General features: G+C 35.4%; 1 protein-coding gene across 4 annotated transcripts in view; it reads right to left on the reverse strand.

Moving 5' to 3' along the window:
- SNX7 (sorting nexin 7) overlaps positions 1-16,155 on the reverse strand; it is a 107,949-nt gene that overhangs the window by 55,097 nt on the left and 36,697 nt on the right. For all 4 annotated transcript variants that reach the window (XM_043460570.1, XM_043460568.1, XM_043460571.1 and 1 more), the window contains exons 3-7: positions 14,142-14,252; positions 13,627-13,791; positions 11,255-11,453; positions 6,189-6,388; positions 2,890-2,976 (exon numbers count right to left, since the gene is read on the reverse strand). In XM_043460570.1, coding sequence (XP_043316505.1) covers positions 2,890-2,976; positions 6,189-6,388; positions 11,255-11,453; positions 13,627-13,791; positions 14,142-14,252 — 762 coding nt within the window. The remainder of the gene's footprint in view (positions 1-2,889; positions 2,977-6,188; positions 6,389-11,254; positions 11,454-13,626; positions 13,792-14,141; positions 14,253-16,155) is intronic.

The following is a 16,155-nucleotide window of genomic DNA, read 5'->3' on the forward strand; positions in this document are numbered from 1 at the left end:
AGTGGCCCTGCTTGAGTTGCCATGGTAAACAACCAGGATAGATTGCTCTATTCAGTTCTCTGCCAGGGTCGCCATGGTGACTGCAAAGGAGGGATCCTTAGAAGGACCTCACAAGGGCACGTTTCCATGGTGACCCTATCCTGCATATTTCTAAGCAACTTCCCTTTGGTTGTTCCATGACCAATCACAGCAGGTTCATTTTGAGAGTAACCCTGGAAGGTTGCTTCCAAAGATATCATCATAACACAGGTATTTCAAAGTGAGGTATATAAACAAACGACATGAAAATGTAAGTGGAACCATTCACAAATCATCAAATTAGTGCCTGTGCATTTTAGGGTCTGTTTTTGATAGGTAACAAAAAAATACTTGTAATGTCTTTGATAAACATCTCTTTTTCAGATCTTAATAAAAATTATCTTACAGAATAATGCAGATAATTAAAGCTTCAAATTTCTCCAATCTCACAGCATAGAATCTAAGTAGGTAAAAAATACTTTATAGTGGACACGTCTCTCTCTCACACACACACAATGAAAGCAAAAACACAGATGGCTCATCAGGTTATAACGGGATATCAAGGAAATTTTTATAGAGCAAAAAGACAAAATATTTGCAAGTCAAATGAAAAGAAAAAATGTGTTTTTTAGTTGAGTTGGGAAAGCCTAGCCATATTTGGGCCTAAGCTATTTTTTCCTGTATTTCTGTGGTTGGAACAATCCCAACTACTCTTCCTTTCAATTTAAAATACGAATATAAGCCATTCTGAACAGATGCTTGGTTTTTAAGCCATTTTACTATTCTCCTGAAACTTTAAAATACTGTACTTTTTTCTAGTATCTAGTCAAGGGCAAATTTTTATCTAATCACAAACTTCAACATCTCATGAATTTAAATATCTTCAAAAACTATCTAACAAATTAAAAAATTCTACAGTTCCAATGATACAATTATAATTTTGTATTACATGTGCTCACCCATTTTTGTTCCTTCCAGTTGATCCTTTAAGTTAAAAAATATATATGCACATATATACATATATATATTGCTTATTGTAGAGTTTCCCAACTGGTACAGTGGTAAAGAATCACCCTACCAATGCAGGATGTGCAAGAGATGAGTGGGTTGCAGGGTTCCATCCCTGGGTTGGGAAAATCCCCTGGAGCAGGAAATGGCAACCCACTCCAGTATTCTTGCTGGGAAAACTTCAAGGACAGAGGAGCCTTGTGGGCTGCAGTCCATGGGGTTGCAAAAGGTCAGACATGACTGAGCAGCTGAGCACATCCCTTATTGTATTGAAAAGGTTAATCTTGGTTTTCCTCTTTTTTTTCCTTTTTGTTCTCCTCTGTTGAGGTTAAAGCAAATGATTTTCCCCTCAAGCACTGGTTTCATTTGTTCTACATTTTGTTTCTCTCTTTCACAGATTCCATTCTCCTACTCTGTCCATAACAGCGTACCACTCCCCACTCAGGTTCTATTCAGGAGAATAAACTTGAGTTTGAAAAATAAAGATAGTTAAGAAAGATGAGGGTAATTCACAATCATTATTTAGTGAAATCTCAACATTTAACAGAAAGCCTGACTTTGTAGAGACATTGTCTCAAGCCTTCAACACGTTTTATCAATTAGAGCAATCACTGCAATTCTTATTTGTTCACAATTATTTATTCATTGTCCACCATGTACCAGACATTGTTCTTTTGGCTGAGAATGCTTCAGGAAACAATTAAAAAATTCCTACCCTTTAAGTATTTAGATTATGGACAGGGGAAAACAGGAAGAAAGAGAAGATAAAAGGAAAATCAGTAAGACTATCATCTTTTGTGTCAGAAAATTATTAAAGCTAGAGAGAAAATTAGAGCAGGGAGGAGAGAGGTTAAGCCCCAAGCCAAGTTGGGATGGGCAGTAATAGTACTATGGATTAACAGGGAGGGTTTCAAGGATTCACCCACTCAGATGACAGAAGTGTGCTCTAATTTCTTAAATTAAAAATAAAATTAGGGAAAGCTCTTCCATAGAGAATTCAATGAAAGTTAACAGGGTAATGAGCAATTTTTCCTATATTTATACTTGCTCTCCAAGAGGCAGCATGGTCTGAGGCAGGTAAGTGATCCCATCACCTCCAGTGCCACCACTGTTTCAAGAACTGTACAAATTTGGACAAGTTACTCTACCTTTCAAGCCTCTATCTCAATTTTAAAATGATAATAACAATTCTGATTGGATAGTATTACTGTGAAAATACACAAAGACAATAAAATATAAATACTAACCTATTCTGGGTGAAAATATAATGTCTGAAAATTGCTTTTGAATATTTCAAAAAAAAATGAGAAAAGAGTTTAAAAAAATAAACAGGCAAAATGTTGGGAATTAATGAAACCCAGTGATAGATATATGAGTTTATTATGTTATTAGATCTTTTTCTATGTTTAAAAATTTCCATAAAAAAGTATTTTATGGAAAGAATTAAACTTGAAAACAAATATACTTCCTTTGTAAAGATGTTTATAATAACTAAAAAATATATATAAGAACACCAATTTAGCTTATAAAATTTTCTTATAAAGCTAGTAAAAAATAGATTTATTTACTGAGTACTTACTAACCATCTGGAACAATGTTAAGTTCTTTTTTCCATAGCTTATTCAAACATTCTAATTTTACAAAATTAACTTCATACTTTACTCACTGTAAGAAAAAAATGTAAGACAGAAAGGCAGAAAAGCATCTTAAGTTTACAGACTCACATGGTATGCAATGTATAATCAATTTTCGGAAGGAATTTTAGCATCAGTTACTGAATGCTTAAAACAAGCATGTAATGGAGCTAATAAAATCTTAGACAATGAATTCTACACGATTATAACAGGAAAATTAAAAACTTACCAGATCAGTATCTGCCTTTTTGGACGTCAAAGCTTCAACTTTGGAATCCAGTTCTGCCTGTATTTGGTCTCTTCTTTTCATGACAGCCTTTGTATTAAAACACAGGAAGGAAATAGGCTGTACTTTGTTGTAATAATCTTTGTATAGCAAAAATATACATTTGCGAATAGAAGTAGCATCTCTTCCCCAGGCCATCAGTCATCTGGGGGTATAATGCCTTAAAATGTTTTTAATCTCTAAAAGCTAAACAGATAGCAAGTACTTAAAAGAAACTTGTTCATAAATCTTCTCTTCGTTTTCGCAGTGTACATCTTACTAATTTAAGTATTTCATGTACAAAATACAAATGCTTTGGTGGTGTACTCAAGGCACATATAGTTCTTCAAAAAGACCAAAGAATAAAACAAATTAACAACAACAACAACAAAAAAATCAGTAGAAGCATTGAGAATACATGCTATGGTGTAAACTAGTTGCAGTTGTGAAGGCATATGCACCACGCATCTGAAAGTATCTACAATCAGCCTTCTTACTGGACTCCAAAAGCTAATAACTAAACAAAGTCAATTACAGTGGGGAATCAAAATGGAAGTGTGCATTCACATCTTAAGATTTTATTTTAGCTTAAAATATATAAGTGTTAACCAATTAGCCAAGCTTTTAAGGAAGAAATATGGCCTCTACTCTGACTGATAGGAGTTCCACCTTATTTACTCGAATAATCATGATTATATGTTTCAGTTAAAACACCCCTGTGAGGGCTTTTAAGTACAGAATTCATCTACATCTTTTACAATGTTTTCCAGCATTTTACAATGTCTTTCCCTTGGTGACTCACTTTTCTTCTAGACAGTCTACCTGGACTTTGCAGATGCAAAGACTGTACCCATCTTTCACTGGTTTTCATAGTATTAATTAAATAGCGAAATTATAATAATGAACACAAGTGGCCTAAACAGTTCAAGGCAAAAATAAACTAACTCTGGGTAAGCAAACAGTTCAACCAGAAGAGTGGAGTTGTAGGAAGTATAAGAGAAGAACCTTAATGCGGTACAGGTCTTTTGAGTGTTTTCAGAGGAAGAGAAGAACCTAAACCGCAAATCAGTTAAATGGAACCAAACAAGCTCTATAGAAATTGTATGAAAATTGAGTCATTAAGGATAGAAAGCTGACTTTGCAGGTGGCGCTGGGGGTAAAGAATTTGCCTGCCAATGCAGGAGATGTAGAGATGAGGGTTTGATCCCTAGGTCAGGAAGATCCCCTGGAGGAGAACATGGCAACCCACTCCAGTATTCGCGCCTGGAGAAGCCCTTGCACAGAGGAGCTTGGTGGGCTACAGTCCAAGGGGTCGCAGAGAGCTGGACAAGGCTGAAGTGACTGAGCACAGCACAGCACACAAGGATAAAAAGCATCCTGAGAATAACTCACCCTAGTTTTGTGCCTGGTGGAGTCACTCTTAAAATGTTCAAAAGAGATTAACATCTCTCTTGTGTTCAAAGAAATGAATAGAAAATTCAACTAATTGTGACAAATTCTCTTATATTTACTTAAATGTTTAATTGCCATTAATGTCAGGAACTCCTTCCTTTTTCTAACCCAAATGGCACATACAATAATTTAGACCCATTAAGATCTGTTTCCATCAATATGAAATACTGTGCTTCATATAGATAGAAATATTTTAAGTAAGAGGTGGCTTCCGAAGACAACTAGTGAAAACAGCAAAAATTTAATCCTTTTGTCAGAGCATATACTTTTCATTATTTTAGCTCACACTGAAGAAAATATTCCAATATAAAACAGAAACAGATCTGCAATGTAAGTCCTACTGATTATACCCTAGGAACCTACAAAATAATACTATCAAATGAGGACTTATAAAATAATTCAATTCTGGTTGCTATTATCATTTTTCCACACCTTTAATGATACATGATTTAAACTGCATAATTTCCATCTTGACATAATAAACAGCAAAACACATCTAATTAAGGGAAAATAATACTATATTTTTAATGATAAAAATCAGATCTCTTTTGAATAGCCACACAAGAGGGAGATCAATAATGAAGTAAACCAATGGAATGTAGCCAAGGGAAATGAAGGCAAAGAGGAGGTGCCTCAACAGTGAAACACTAGAGGGCTTTGGGAAGCAGGGAGGATGTGCTTATAGGAGGACCCCAAAAGAGTCAAATAACAGCAGAAGCCTGAAATACCTTCAAAATATTTAATGATTCTGTGAAGGAAAATCTAAACATAATAAACATGAAAGAGGCAGATATTATGCTGAAAGGTTGGGAGAGTTTTTCTTACTGAGACAGAAACAAAAAAAATTTTTAAATCCTCCTAAATCAAGAGTACATGAAAACAGAAACCAGACATAGATTCAAGCATAAATGGCAAAAAAAAAAAAAAAATGGATTACCAGTGAATGCAAACTGACTTCTTCCACCACTGTCACCTACAACACCAGAAAGCTGAGGGTGTCAGTTCAACTGTGTGAGGTATTAGGCAGAGAATACAGGATGAAAAACATTAGCTTTGCAGATAACATCACAAAATCCCAAATATCTAGAGACCTAAACTTGAACTTAGGAGGCTACATGTAAAACTTTGATATAAAAGGAATAAAAGCCTTTTCAAGTCATGAAAGAAAAACATGGTAATTTGGAGGATTTCTTTTTAGAAGCATCCAGAAGATAGAACAAACATCAAGATCCTTCTCAAGTACTTTCTACATAACCATACAAACAAAACAAAACATACAAAATCCCTATATTATAGGGATTTTCACACAAATATGAAAACAAAACGTAAAAAATATGTATATTCATATAAATCCCTATGTTATAGACAATAAGAAAAGACCTTATTTTTATCATTGTGCACATGCTCCTGTACATGAACATTAAGAATGTGGATATCATCCTTCAAATGTACTAGAAGCAAGAAAGCAACTTGTCCATGAAAATAAATTTCTAAAGTGCTGAAAATTCTTAAAGGAAAATTTTAAAATGCTGGAAAAACTAATCAAACTCTCTATGTAAATCTTGACTGAGGATGCTTCAAACCTATGTTATAAACTGCTGTTACTACTGTTGAATATGCCTGTCTTTTATTAACATATTCTTCCACTCATCAATTCATTCATGCAGTAAACAAATATTTATGAGCATCTACATGCAAAGTATCTTTCTATGAGAGGAAGATAGTGGTGAACAAACAGAAACAGCAGCTGCCTTTATAAAGCTTATAAGCAAGTCAGGGACTCAGGTGGAAGTATAGTTAGGAGTCCTTACCATTAACATTTCACTATAAAGCACATACTCATGTACAACGGGAAGCAGAGCCTCTGAGAGTCCAGACATCCGTTTTTCAGTGGCCTTACTGCATTTGTCAATGCAGCTGGCAACACTTTTTAGAGTATCAGCCAGATCTTCTTCCGATGCCGACCACAGAATATGAATTGGGCCATATTCTTTCATTTCATCTAAATACTCTAAAAAATAATAAGTTCTTCAATTTATAATATGCTCTTTCAATATATACGTCAACATAATTTCAATCATATACTTAAAATATATTAAAATTCATAAATTTATAAGTTTCAAAATCCCTATATTATAGACAATAGGAAAAGACCTCATTTTTCTCATTGTGCACATGTTCCTGTACATGAACATTAACAATGCAGATATCGTCTTTCATTAAATTGACCTGTCCTCCCAGTCTGCTCAGACCAGTCCCTGAATAAAAGCTTTCCAGGCATAATCAATAACATGCTTTTCCATTGTCAAAAGTATCCTGGCTTGGGCAATAAATTATATGATCACTGTATCTATTGTATCATGGACTACTGCCTACCAAACAAACTATACCTGAGTATCTCATTGGCAACATGATGTAAACAAAACATGTCTTCTTTTCTTCTTCTCCTGTTTACATATCCTACTTACTGGTAATTGCTTCCAGAGATCTAAGCAAAAAATGTGGAGTCATCCTAGACCCTAAACTTACACCTACAAAGAGACAGTCAATCACTAATTCCAATCTTTCTAAATCTGTATCTATTTATCTACCCACCCATCCATCCATCTACCCACCCATCCACCTATCCTCATTTGTAGTCATCAGCATCTCTAACCTGCACTACTGCAAGAGACTTCTAACAATTCTCCCTCTCAATTTTTGACACAGTATATGAACATTAAAGCCTCTTAGCTGAATTAGAAAGTCCTTTAAGTCCTTCAGTCCCTACCTCGCCTTTCCAGGTCTAACTCCTGAAAATCTCCCTCACAGGTATTTTAATTCAAGGCAAAATAACAGCTCATTCATGAATATCATGATTTCTCCTAAGTTAAACACTGCATATGTCTTTTAGTTGCCCTCTACCATTTCTATCGTCTGACAAACTACTTCTAACACTTTAAGTCGTAACACAAGTAAATCTCTTCTGTTTCTGTTCCAAAGGATTCATAGATGCTTTGTCCTCAATGAGTGTCATAATTTTATAGTTCTATTAAAGCCTATCATAATTTAATACTATTATCTCACTCTATTATAACTGCTTGCATAACTCACATACTCTGAGGCCATACGCTCATTACAATAGGGCAAAGTCATTATTTTTTTAATCTCAAAGTCTAATACATAATATATTCAATAAATATTTTCATATCAATGAAAGAATGAACAAAAGACTATTCAGTGCTTGATAAGCCATTTATCCAAAAATTTGGATTTCATTTTAAAATCTGAATATTTTTATACGTTTGCTTTCACACTATCAATGTTTAATGACAGATGGCTTTTATGGTAGAGGATGCATGAATAGTGAGAATTTTTGGTCTAATATCCACATAAGTATAATTAAATTCTCTATATTTAATCATCTTACTAGTCATTGGGGTTAGTTGAAATATGTCATATTGCTCTAAATTAAACTTTTTTACTAAACTATTAAATTTTTCAAAAGCTTATATGATCAGGTAAAGTAAAAAAGACTTAAAAAATTTAAAAACAATAGAAATACTAGTTATCACCTAAGGAAGATACTAGGTTTGAGAACCACTAGGATCCTTCCACAGAGGAGGCAGTGGCACCCACTCCAGTACTCTTGCCTGGAAAATCCCATGGACGGAGGAGCCTGGTAGGCTGCAGTCATGGGGTCGCGAAGAGTTAGACATGACTGACCAACTTTACTTTCACTTTTCACTTTCATGCACTGGAGAAGGAAATGGCAACCCACTCCAGTGTTCTTGCCTGGAGAATCCCAGGGACGGGAGAGCCTGGTGGGCTGCCGTCTATGGGGTGGCACAGAGTCGGACACGACTGAAGTGACTTAGCAGCAGCAGCAGCAGCAGAATCCTTACAAATCACCTCCTGATCTAGGCCTATCTTTTATTTTAGATAATGGCCATGTGACACTATCCCTTCTCCAGGGGATCTTCCCTTTGGACCGAACCTGGGTCTCCCGCATTGCAGGTAGATTCTTTATTGTCTGAGCCACGAGGGAGGCCCTGATATTTCTAGAAAAGAAAACATTCTCCTTTATTTCTTTTCTTAATTTCTGCATATATCAAAGTGTGTTGTTTACCATGTGAAGTATTTATTTTAATATAAAGAGCTTCCTTGAAATTCTAAACTGTGGTTATATAGCACTCAAATTGCATCTGTATGGAAACACTTAATGAGCTGCACTGTAATTTGTCTGTTAATATATCTGTTTCCCCAACTAGACTGTGAACTCAGGGACAGCTACTATTTTAACCTTCCTTCAATTTTTAGCACAAAACATTAGCACATGATGTGGTCAATACAAATTTGCCTGATTAGGGAACACAAAACAAAGTCACAGAACAAAAAAAATAGAATAAAAAGCAAGTCAAAAGAGAAATGACTCATTATGATAACCAAATTCTTCATGATTTAAATATGAAAGAAATGCCTTATATATCTTAGACTCCCAGAACTCAAAAAGAAAAAAAAAACCATCATTTTAAATGAAATCTTGATAAATGAGCTTTACATTTGAAATACCAAGAAATCCCTTAAATTTGTGCCAGTGTGCCTCCACTCCTTGAAACTGAGAGCTCAAATTTATAAAGTCCACCACAAAAACCCAGTTTTCCTTTTGAGAATTTCACAAATACTAGAGCAGATTAGAGATTTGAAAACTAGTCCCTTGCACCAGTAAATATAACACATAATGATGATATTTGATATTCTACAAAACTCATAAATGTCAAGAGTTTCCAGAGGTCTCTTTGAATTGCCATACCACTTAACTATCCATCAAGAATTCACTGAATAGAATTGGAATCACTGAACCTAGTTAAAACAATTATCTTCTAGATTTTTTTAAAATTACAAATGGTAAATACAAAGACAGACCAAAAAGGCATAAATCAAATTATTGTCAGACTTCGCCATCTATTTTAAAGGTAGGTGAATGCAATTTTAAAAAATTAGCAAAAACTCATCATAGAATTTACAGAATTCAGAGAATCACGAAATAAAATCTAACTTGAAATAGGAAAAGAGATCTATTTTAAATCTCTCTGCCATTGCTTGGACAGGTCTAATATAGTGTTCCTGAACCTCCTCCCCCGCCCCCCGCCCAAGTAAATGTGGAAACCCTATTTCCTGAAACATCACTTCTTTGATTAAAATGATGGTCCATGTTGAATATTTGAGACCGACTGCACCCAAAATATTAAGCTCTTTATCCCTATTATTTATAAATGGAAATAAGAATGTGCGTGTGTGCTCAGTCATGTCCTACTCAATGCAACTCCATGGACTGTAGCCTGCCAGGTTCCTCTGTCCATGGGATTCTCCAGATAAGAAGGCAAGAATAGTGGGGCAGGGTGCCATTTCCTCCTCCAGGGGATTGTCCCAACCCAGGGATCAGACCTGGGTCAGGTCTCTTACATCTCCTGCATTGGCAGGCAGGTTCTTCACCACTAATGCCACCTAGGAAGCCCCTGTGTACTATGTCATGCCAGTCACGTCTGACTCTACAGCCCCAGGGTCCGTAGCTTTCCAAGCTCCTCTGTCCATCAGATTCTCCAGGCAAGAATACTGGAATGGGTTGCCATTTTCTCCTCCAGGGGATCTTCCCAACCCAGGGATTGAAACTGCATCTCTTACGTCTCCTGCATTGGCAGGTGGGTTCTTTACCACTGGCATACCTGGGTATACTCCAATAAAAATTTTTAAAAAGAAGAAAGAGAGAGGAATGCCCAGCCAATGCCCAGGTTGGGAAACTGAAACTGTCAATGATGAACTGCTGGAGTCTTAGTATGGACAATTCAAGGAGTTAAAAACTCCAGAGAAACCCAGCCATGGGTGAAATCCCACAATATTGTGAGATTTACCTCCAAAAGCCTGCACAGTAAATATTAGGTAAAATTACTTATGCTTCCTGCAGGAGGTGAGAAAATAAGCCATTTTGTAATAACCAGGGTACTCTACCTAATGGCCAGGGTTCTTCTTTTTTTTTTTTTTTTTCAGGGTTCTTCTTAACAAGGCCTTCCCTCGTGGGAAACTGGCTACCCAGAGCATAACCTGCTGGGGTATTATCAGAGAGCCTAACTGACCTGGTAGCTTCCCTGGATGACCCAGTGGGCAAAGAACCTGCCTGCAATGTGGGAGACCTGGGGTCGATCCCTGGTTGGGAAGATCCCCTGGAGGAGAGCAAGGCAACGCACTCCAGTATTCTTGCCTGGAGAATCCCCATGGACAGAGGAGCCTGGTGGGCGACAGTCCATGGAGTCACAAAGAGTCAGACACGACTGAGCGCCTAAGCACAGCTGAGCTGGAGGAAGGGAAACACCTAACTTGAGCCCACCCTGGTCATCCTGTCTCAACTAAGAGGGGGAAGCAGAAACCCTGAACTTCTGTGAGGCTCACAGTGGTCCAGAGGCACAGACTCACGAAAGGACTGAGACCTAACCACAGGTCTCCAGAAAGCTTCTCCTCCCCACACCTCGCCACCACATTACTAAAGGCCTGTTCACTTTTATGAGTACATCATGTCTGGCTACCAGGGGGGAAAAAAATTACAAGACATACTAAAAGGCAAAAAACACAATTTAAAGAGAGAGCAAGCATCAGAACCAGATGTGGCAGAGATGCTGGAATGAGAGCATGATTTTAAAACAACTATGATGAATATGCTAAGGGCCCTAATTAGATACAGTAAACAGCATGCAATAACAGATGGGCACTGTAAGCAGAGACAGAAATCCTAAGAGTGACCAAAAGAAATGCTAAGTTGATGCTGCCTTACCACACCAGCAAATGGAAAAGATTCATCAGAAATGCAACAACTTTGAGATCACAGTTCAGCAGTTCTACATACCCCGTTCTTCCTTGTAGATTCTCTGAGATATTTTATCTATCAAATTTATTTTCTGGCTAAATATTTCAATGAAGTTATTCATTTCCATGAACTCCTCAGGGCGACTTTTAACTCCTCTCATTGACAATGCAACCGCTCTGACTGACTGTCCCATCCTGCTGAGTAATCCAGGCCCTTGCTTCTTGTGAGAAGAGAATTCCTAGGAACAAAAAAAAAAAAAAAAAAAAAATCAGTGATGAAGCAAACAATGATATTCTAAGATCCAACAACAAAAAAGAAATCTAATCGGAAGAATAAAGATGATAAAAAGGTTCCATATACATCTTTTTTATTTCATGTTAATTTGAAGCAGATGAGTTAGGGCACACAGTCTTTTCTCTAAGTCTCAGTCTCCTCGATAACATTCCTTTCCAAAGTGCTCCTGTAAAACATGTAATCATGTTTTCTCAGATCCTTCAATCAGCAAGGTATAACAGAGGGAACTGCACTTACAAAGATACTGGAGAAGATACGAAGAATGATATGAGATGAAACCTGTATTTTATTAACAGGAATTTAGAAAAATGATTGAGAAAAATACCTCTCAGGGTCTAAGCTACTCCCTAGGAAGAAAAATTGGGAAACTTTGTTAATCCTTTAGTTATAATAATGGCTAGCATTTATGAAGAGCTTAATGTTATTGGCACTATACCTGCATGTTTATATACATCACTCACAATAACACAATGAAACAGGTTCTATTATTATCCTCATTGTACAGAAGAAAACAGAAGCAAAGGAAGGTTAAAGAAGCTTGCTCAAGGTCCAAGAGCAATGAATTGGTGGGTAGGGATTGAAGTCCTGGCAGTCTGACCCCAAGGGCTTCATTGCTAAGCACTAACTGGCTCTGCTTTCTTAAAGTCACTGGAATAGTTGGGAAATAAACTCCCTGACCATAGCTCTGCAACCAACTTAACTGGATAAACTGTTATACTTTCTCAACTGACTGGCTGTCTTTGGAGAAAGATTTTTAATAAAATATGTAATAGATGGTTCACAGTTAATTTAGGAGAGTCAGCTACAGATTTGCAAAGTAGAAATGTTATAAAAGGATACACCGCACAGAAGTATCCCTTCAGAAGTATGGCCTACTAAAAAAGAACACCAAGAAGGACAAGGGATTCTGACAATGGGTACAGCACTTACTGAAACATAGGTTTGAGATCAAAGACGATCTGGAAAAGATAATGTGTTATTTAATATCTGGATAAATAATACATAATAATATTTTTATCTGTGGATTTGGCAGTCAGCATTGTTACTGAAGAGTAACAATGTCAAAGTGTAACATAAACATTCACACAGGTACAAAAATCTATAAATAATAATGCTGACTACCAGATCTATAGATAAAAACAATATTATGTAATAGTCACCCAAATATTAAATAATATATTATCTTTACAAGATCTTCTTTCTTGAAGGTCTTACCCAAAATAACATATAAACTTGCTAATTTCCAAGTCAGTATGATTTTGTGTGCAAAGAATATAATAACAAATGCCACCCTTGACCAGGCACTACGTCTATTCAGGAGGGCTACTGCATCATTTGATAGAGTAAATATTATCAGAAAGAGCACAAGTCACAACTAGCAAGCTGTTACTGCAACTGCTGACTGTAGAGAATGTTTCTAACAGCTTCTAAGGGTCTGGAGTCAGGCCACAAATTCTTCTCACATAAGTCACACAGGGCTTCCAGACACCAAGTACTGTCAAAATTGAGATGAATCACTTCTTTAGCTTCAACACTTTGGCAACAACTGAGAGACAGAAAACTCAACATTGGTCATTAAGTATTTGATATTGACCGTCTGTCCTACCTATCATCTTTCGTGGTGAATTATATCTTAATAGAAGGAAAGGAAAAAAATAAAAGGAATATAAAAGGAATCTGTATTAGAAATTAGATCCTCTAAAATTAGGTAATTGAAGGAAAAGTAAGAAAATTATAATCATCCATCCATCTATTAATAAAAAACTTTTAACTTGAAAAAAACTGACTCATTACTACTCAAAGCAGTGTCAATTTTTAAATGTTTTTATATTTTCAGTGTTAGCTATATGCAAGGAGTACCCAGGCAGTTTAAAAAATATATCAGCTACCAAGAGAAATATGAGGATGTATATGTGAGAAAGGTATATTATTTTCATAATGTTCGTATGTAGGCCTGATACAGGGTTGTATCTGAAGGATATTTCTTAAATGTTTAAAACTCCATCTTAATTCAAGGTTACTACTACCTGATTTAAAAAGGTAAATAGAGGAAGTATACAACCTACTACATGTACAAATACTGAAGGATTATATGAGTATAAATTAAAATTTTTTACCCAAGCTTCTGCAGTAAGAAAAATTTTAAAGTCTTCATTAAATGTCAGAGTCGGATGATCAGCAATTCGGTTCAAAAATTTGTGCAATGCCTTCCTGCGAGTCTCAATGAAGTCATCATTAAAGCGTTCCACCATTCCTTTCACTATAAACTTTTCTGGCAATGGCTAGGGCAAAAAAAAAATTAAAAGGTATCTGAGCATTTTGTGGCACAGGATTATAAGGAATTCTACACTTTTTCTTTTTGGAAGACTATTTGAACATGTGATCATTTCCTATAAAAATAATTTTTCAAAATTCACAATGCTAGAGCCAAATACCAGAAAAACTTAACACATTACAATAGTTAAAAAAAACAAATCTGTACATAGATTGAAAAGTTTAAAAACAAATGTTTCCCAGATAAACGAATTGCACTGAATCAAAGGTCTGAAATTGGGTGTTAAGATATTCTAATGATTCACAAGACAAAATGGCAGCTATTCCGTGAAAAAAAAAAAAAAAAAAGTAAACGTACTGGAATAATCAGAGTTGGGTGTGCTTCTTCAAGTTTTTCTTTCAACCAAAGGAAATCTTGATAACGTCTCCTAACTTCAAATTCACTGGAGTCAAATTCCCCACGAGATGTCTGAAGAAAGTAGGAAAAAATAACAGCACATGCAATATAAGACAGAAGACATTTGCCTAATGTTATTTTAGACATTCTGAAATAAATGGGTCTCTAAGAAAAACTAACAAATTCTAATTATTCAGTGTTTGTCAGCCTGTACATTTTTTTTTCTTTTGCAGTCATCAATTCATGTAGCAGAAGCAACAAAGCAAACTTTCCAGTATTCCCAGAAAGAAAGCAAACATCACGCTCAAATTTAAAATCCAAACTGAAAAATCTGTCTCAGAGCCACCATCTGTCTTCCACAAGATTTTAACTACTATTATCTTTGGCATGACTTTCTTGCTAACAAGAAAGTGTGTTCTGACTTTAGGTTTCCAATATATTTCATTTCTCAAGATGATCAAAATTCAGAATTTGAGGAAAGTCCTATTTTTGCAACTTGGAAAAATAACCTGAACATAACTGAGAAAAAAAATGTTTCCTTGGAATATGCTCAAATGAATTGCTTTGCTAAAATTTGCTTTTAGTATTTGAAAATTCTAACATTAACCAGAGTGATTTTACCACTGTTTAAAAATGTTATTAATGGAAATTTAATGTGAAAAGCAAATCTTTCTGTCATTTCTCAAGGAATTTTGAACTATATGCCTAAACTCCTAAAAGTTAAGCAAACACATTAAATATCTGTTCTCAACAAACCAGAATCTATTCCAACACATATGACAAGAAGAACATGGGCACAATATCAACCTCACCTCTATTACCTGAATTACAAGCCAAACACAAAAATAGCTTAGACAATGCACACTCACCTCTTATAAGAAAAAAGTCACTTAAATCGTTTTTAAGAAAATTACACAGAAATATTGTTTGAGATTTTCCTGGAGGAGTAAATATGGAATAAATAACACATTACATTATTTCACACTCACCAGAAATATCAATCACCCACACAGATGAACACAATTGTAAAATTAAGCAGTTCAAGTCAAAATAAGATGCAATCTTAATTGTCATAAAATAAAGTTCACAAAAGCTACACTTGCCAAGGTTTATTCTCATAAAGTGAATGTTTAGAATATCATAAAATATATCTTAGCAAAACACTCCCTTTTTAGTGGGAAAAAGTAGAGGTAAATGAGATGCAGAAGTCTAAGGAACTACATGTTCAAAAAAAACTACAAAATCTATTATGCAAAATGGTACAAATTGTGGAAGTGGTAAAAATAGGCCAACTAAATCTAGTGGAAACACAGTTTAACAATATATATACAAGTTGGTATGTGTACATATATATGCAAATACACACACATGCATACATACCCATATACACAAAACATGGTTAAAGTAACTCGTTAAACAATACTCACTGACACCTATTCAAACCAGGTACATGTGTACAGGTTTACTACCAATTTCCAAGAAAAAATAAGTTGCCATAATTAACAATAAAAACACTTAAACACTGTGAAGTTAAAATAAGACTGAACATTACATGTCCTTAAGAATTCCCAAAACTTCAAGTTGACACAAAAGAAACTTGTATAAATTCCAGCAACAGGAAGATATAAAATCATGTCAAATAATTGGTTGCTTCTGTCCTCATCACCCTGCCAGTGACTTAAGAGTTCTCTAACATACCACAATAAAGAGAAGAAAGAAGAGAATAAGTACAAACCTTAAGGACAGTGCATTCGTTCTTCCTACTGTAAGACTTCATTGGACTTCTAAAGGGTTATAAGTTACATATTATTTGTCCTCCAAAACAACTTTTTAGAACACAAATCCTTTCTAAGTTGGAAATTTGTCATCAAATTTTCCTGTTGTTTGGAAGCTTTATCTCTTTTCTAGTCTAGAACACATTTTCCCATGGAAGGTAAACCGTAAATGGTGTTAAATTTTTCATGTCTGACCATAA

Source organism: Cervus canadensis, chromosome 2 (genome assembly GCF_019320065.1).
Source record: "Cervus canadensis isolate Bull #8, Minnesota chromosome 2, ASM1932006v1, whole genome shotgun sequence".
Classification (NCBI taxonomy): domain Eukaryota; kingdom Metazoa; phylum Chordata; class Mammalia; order Artiodactyla; family Cervidae; genus Cervus; species Cervus canadensis.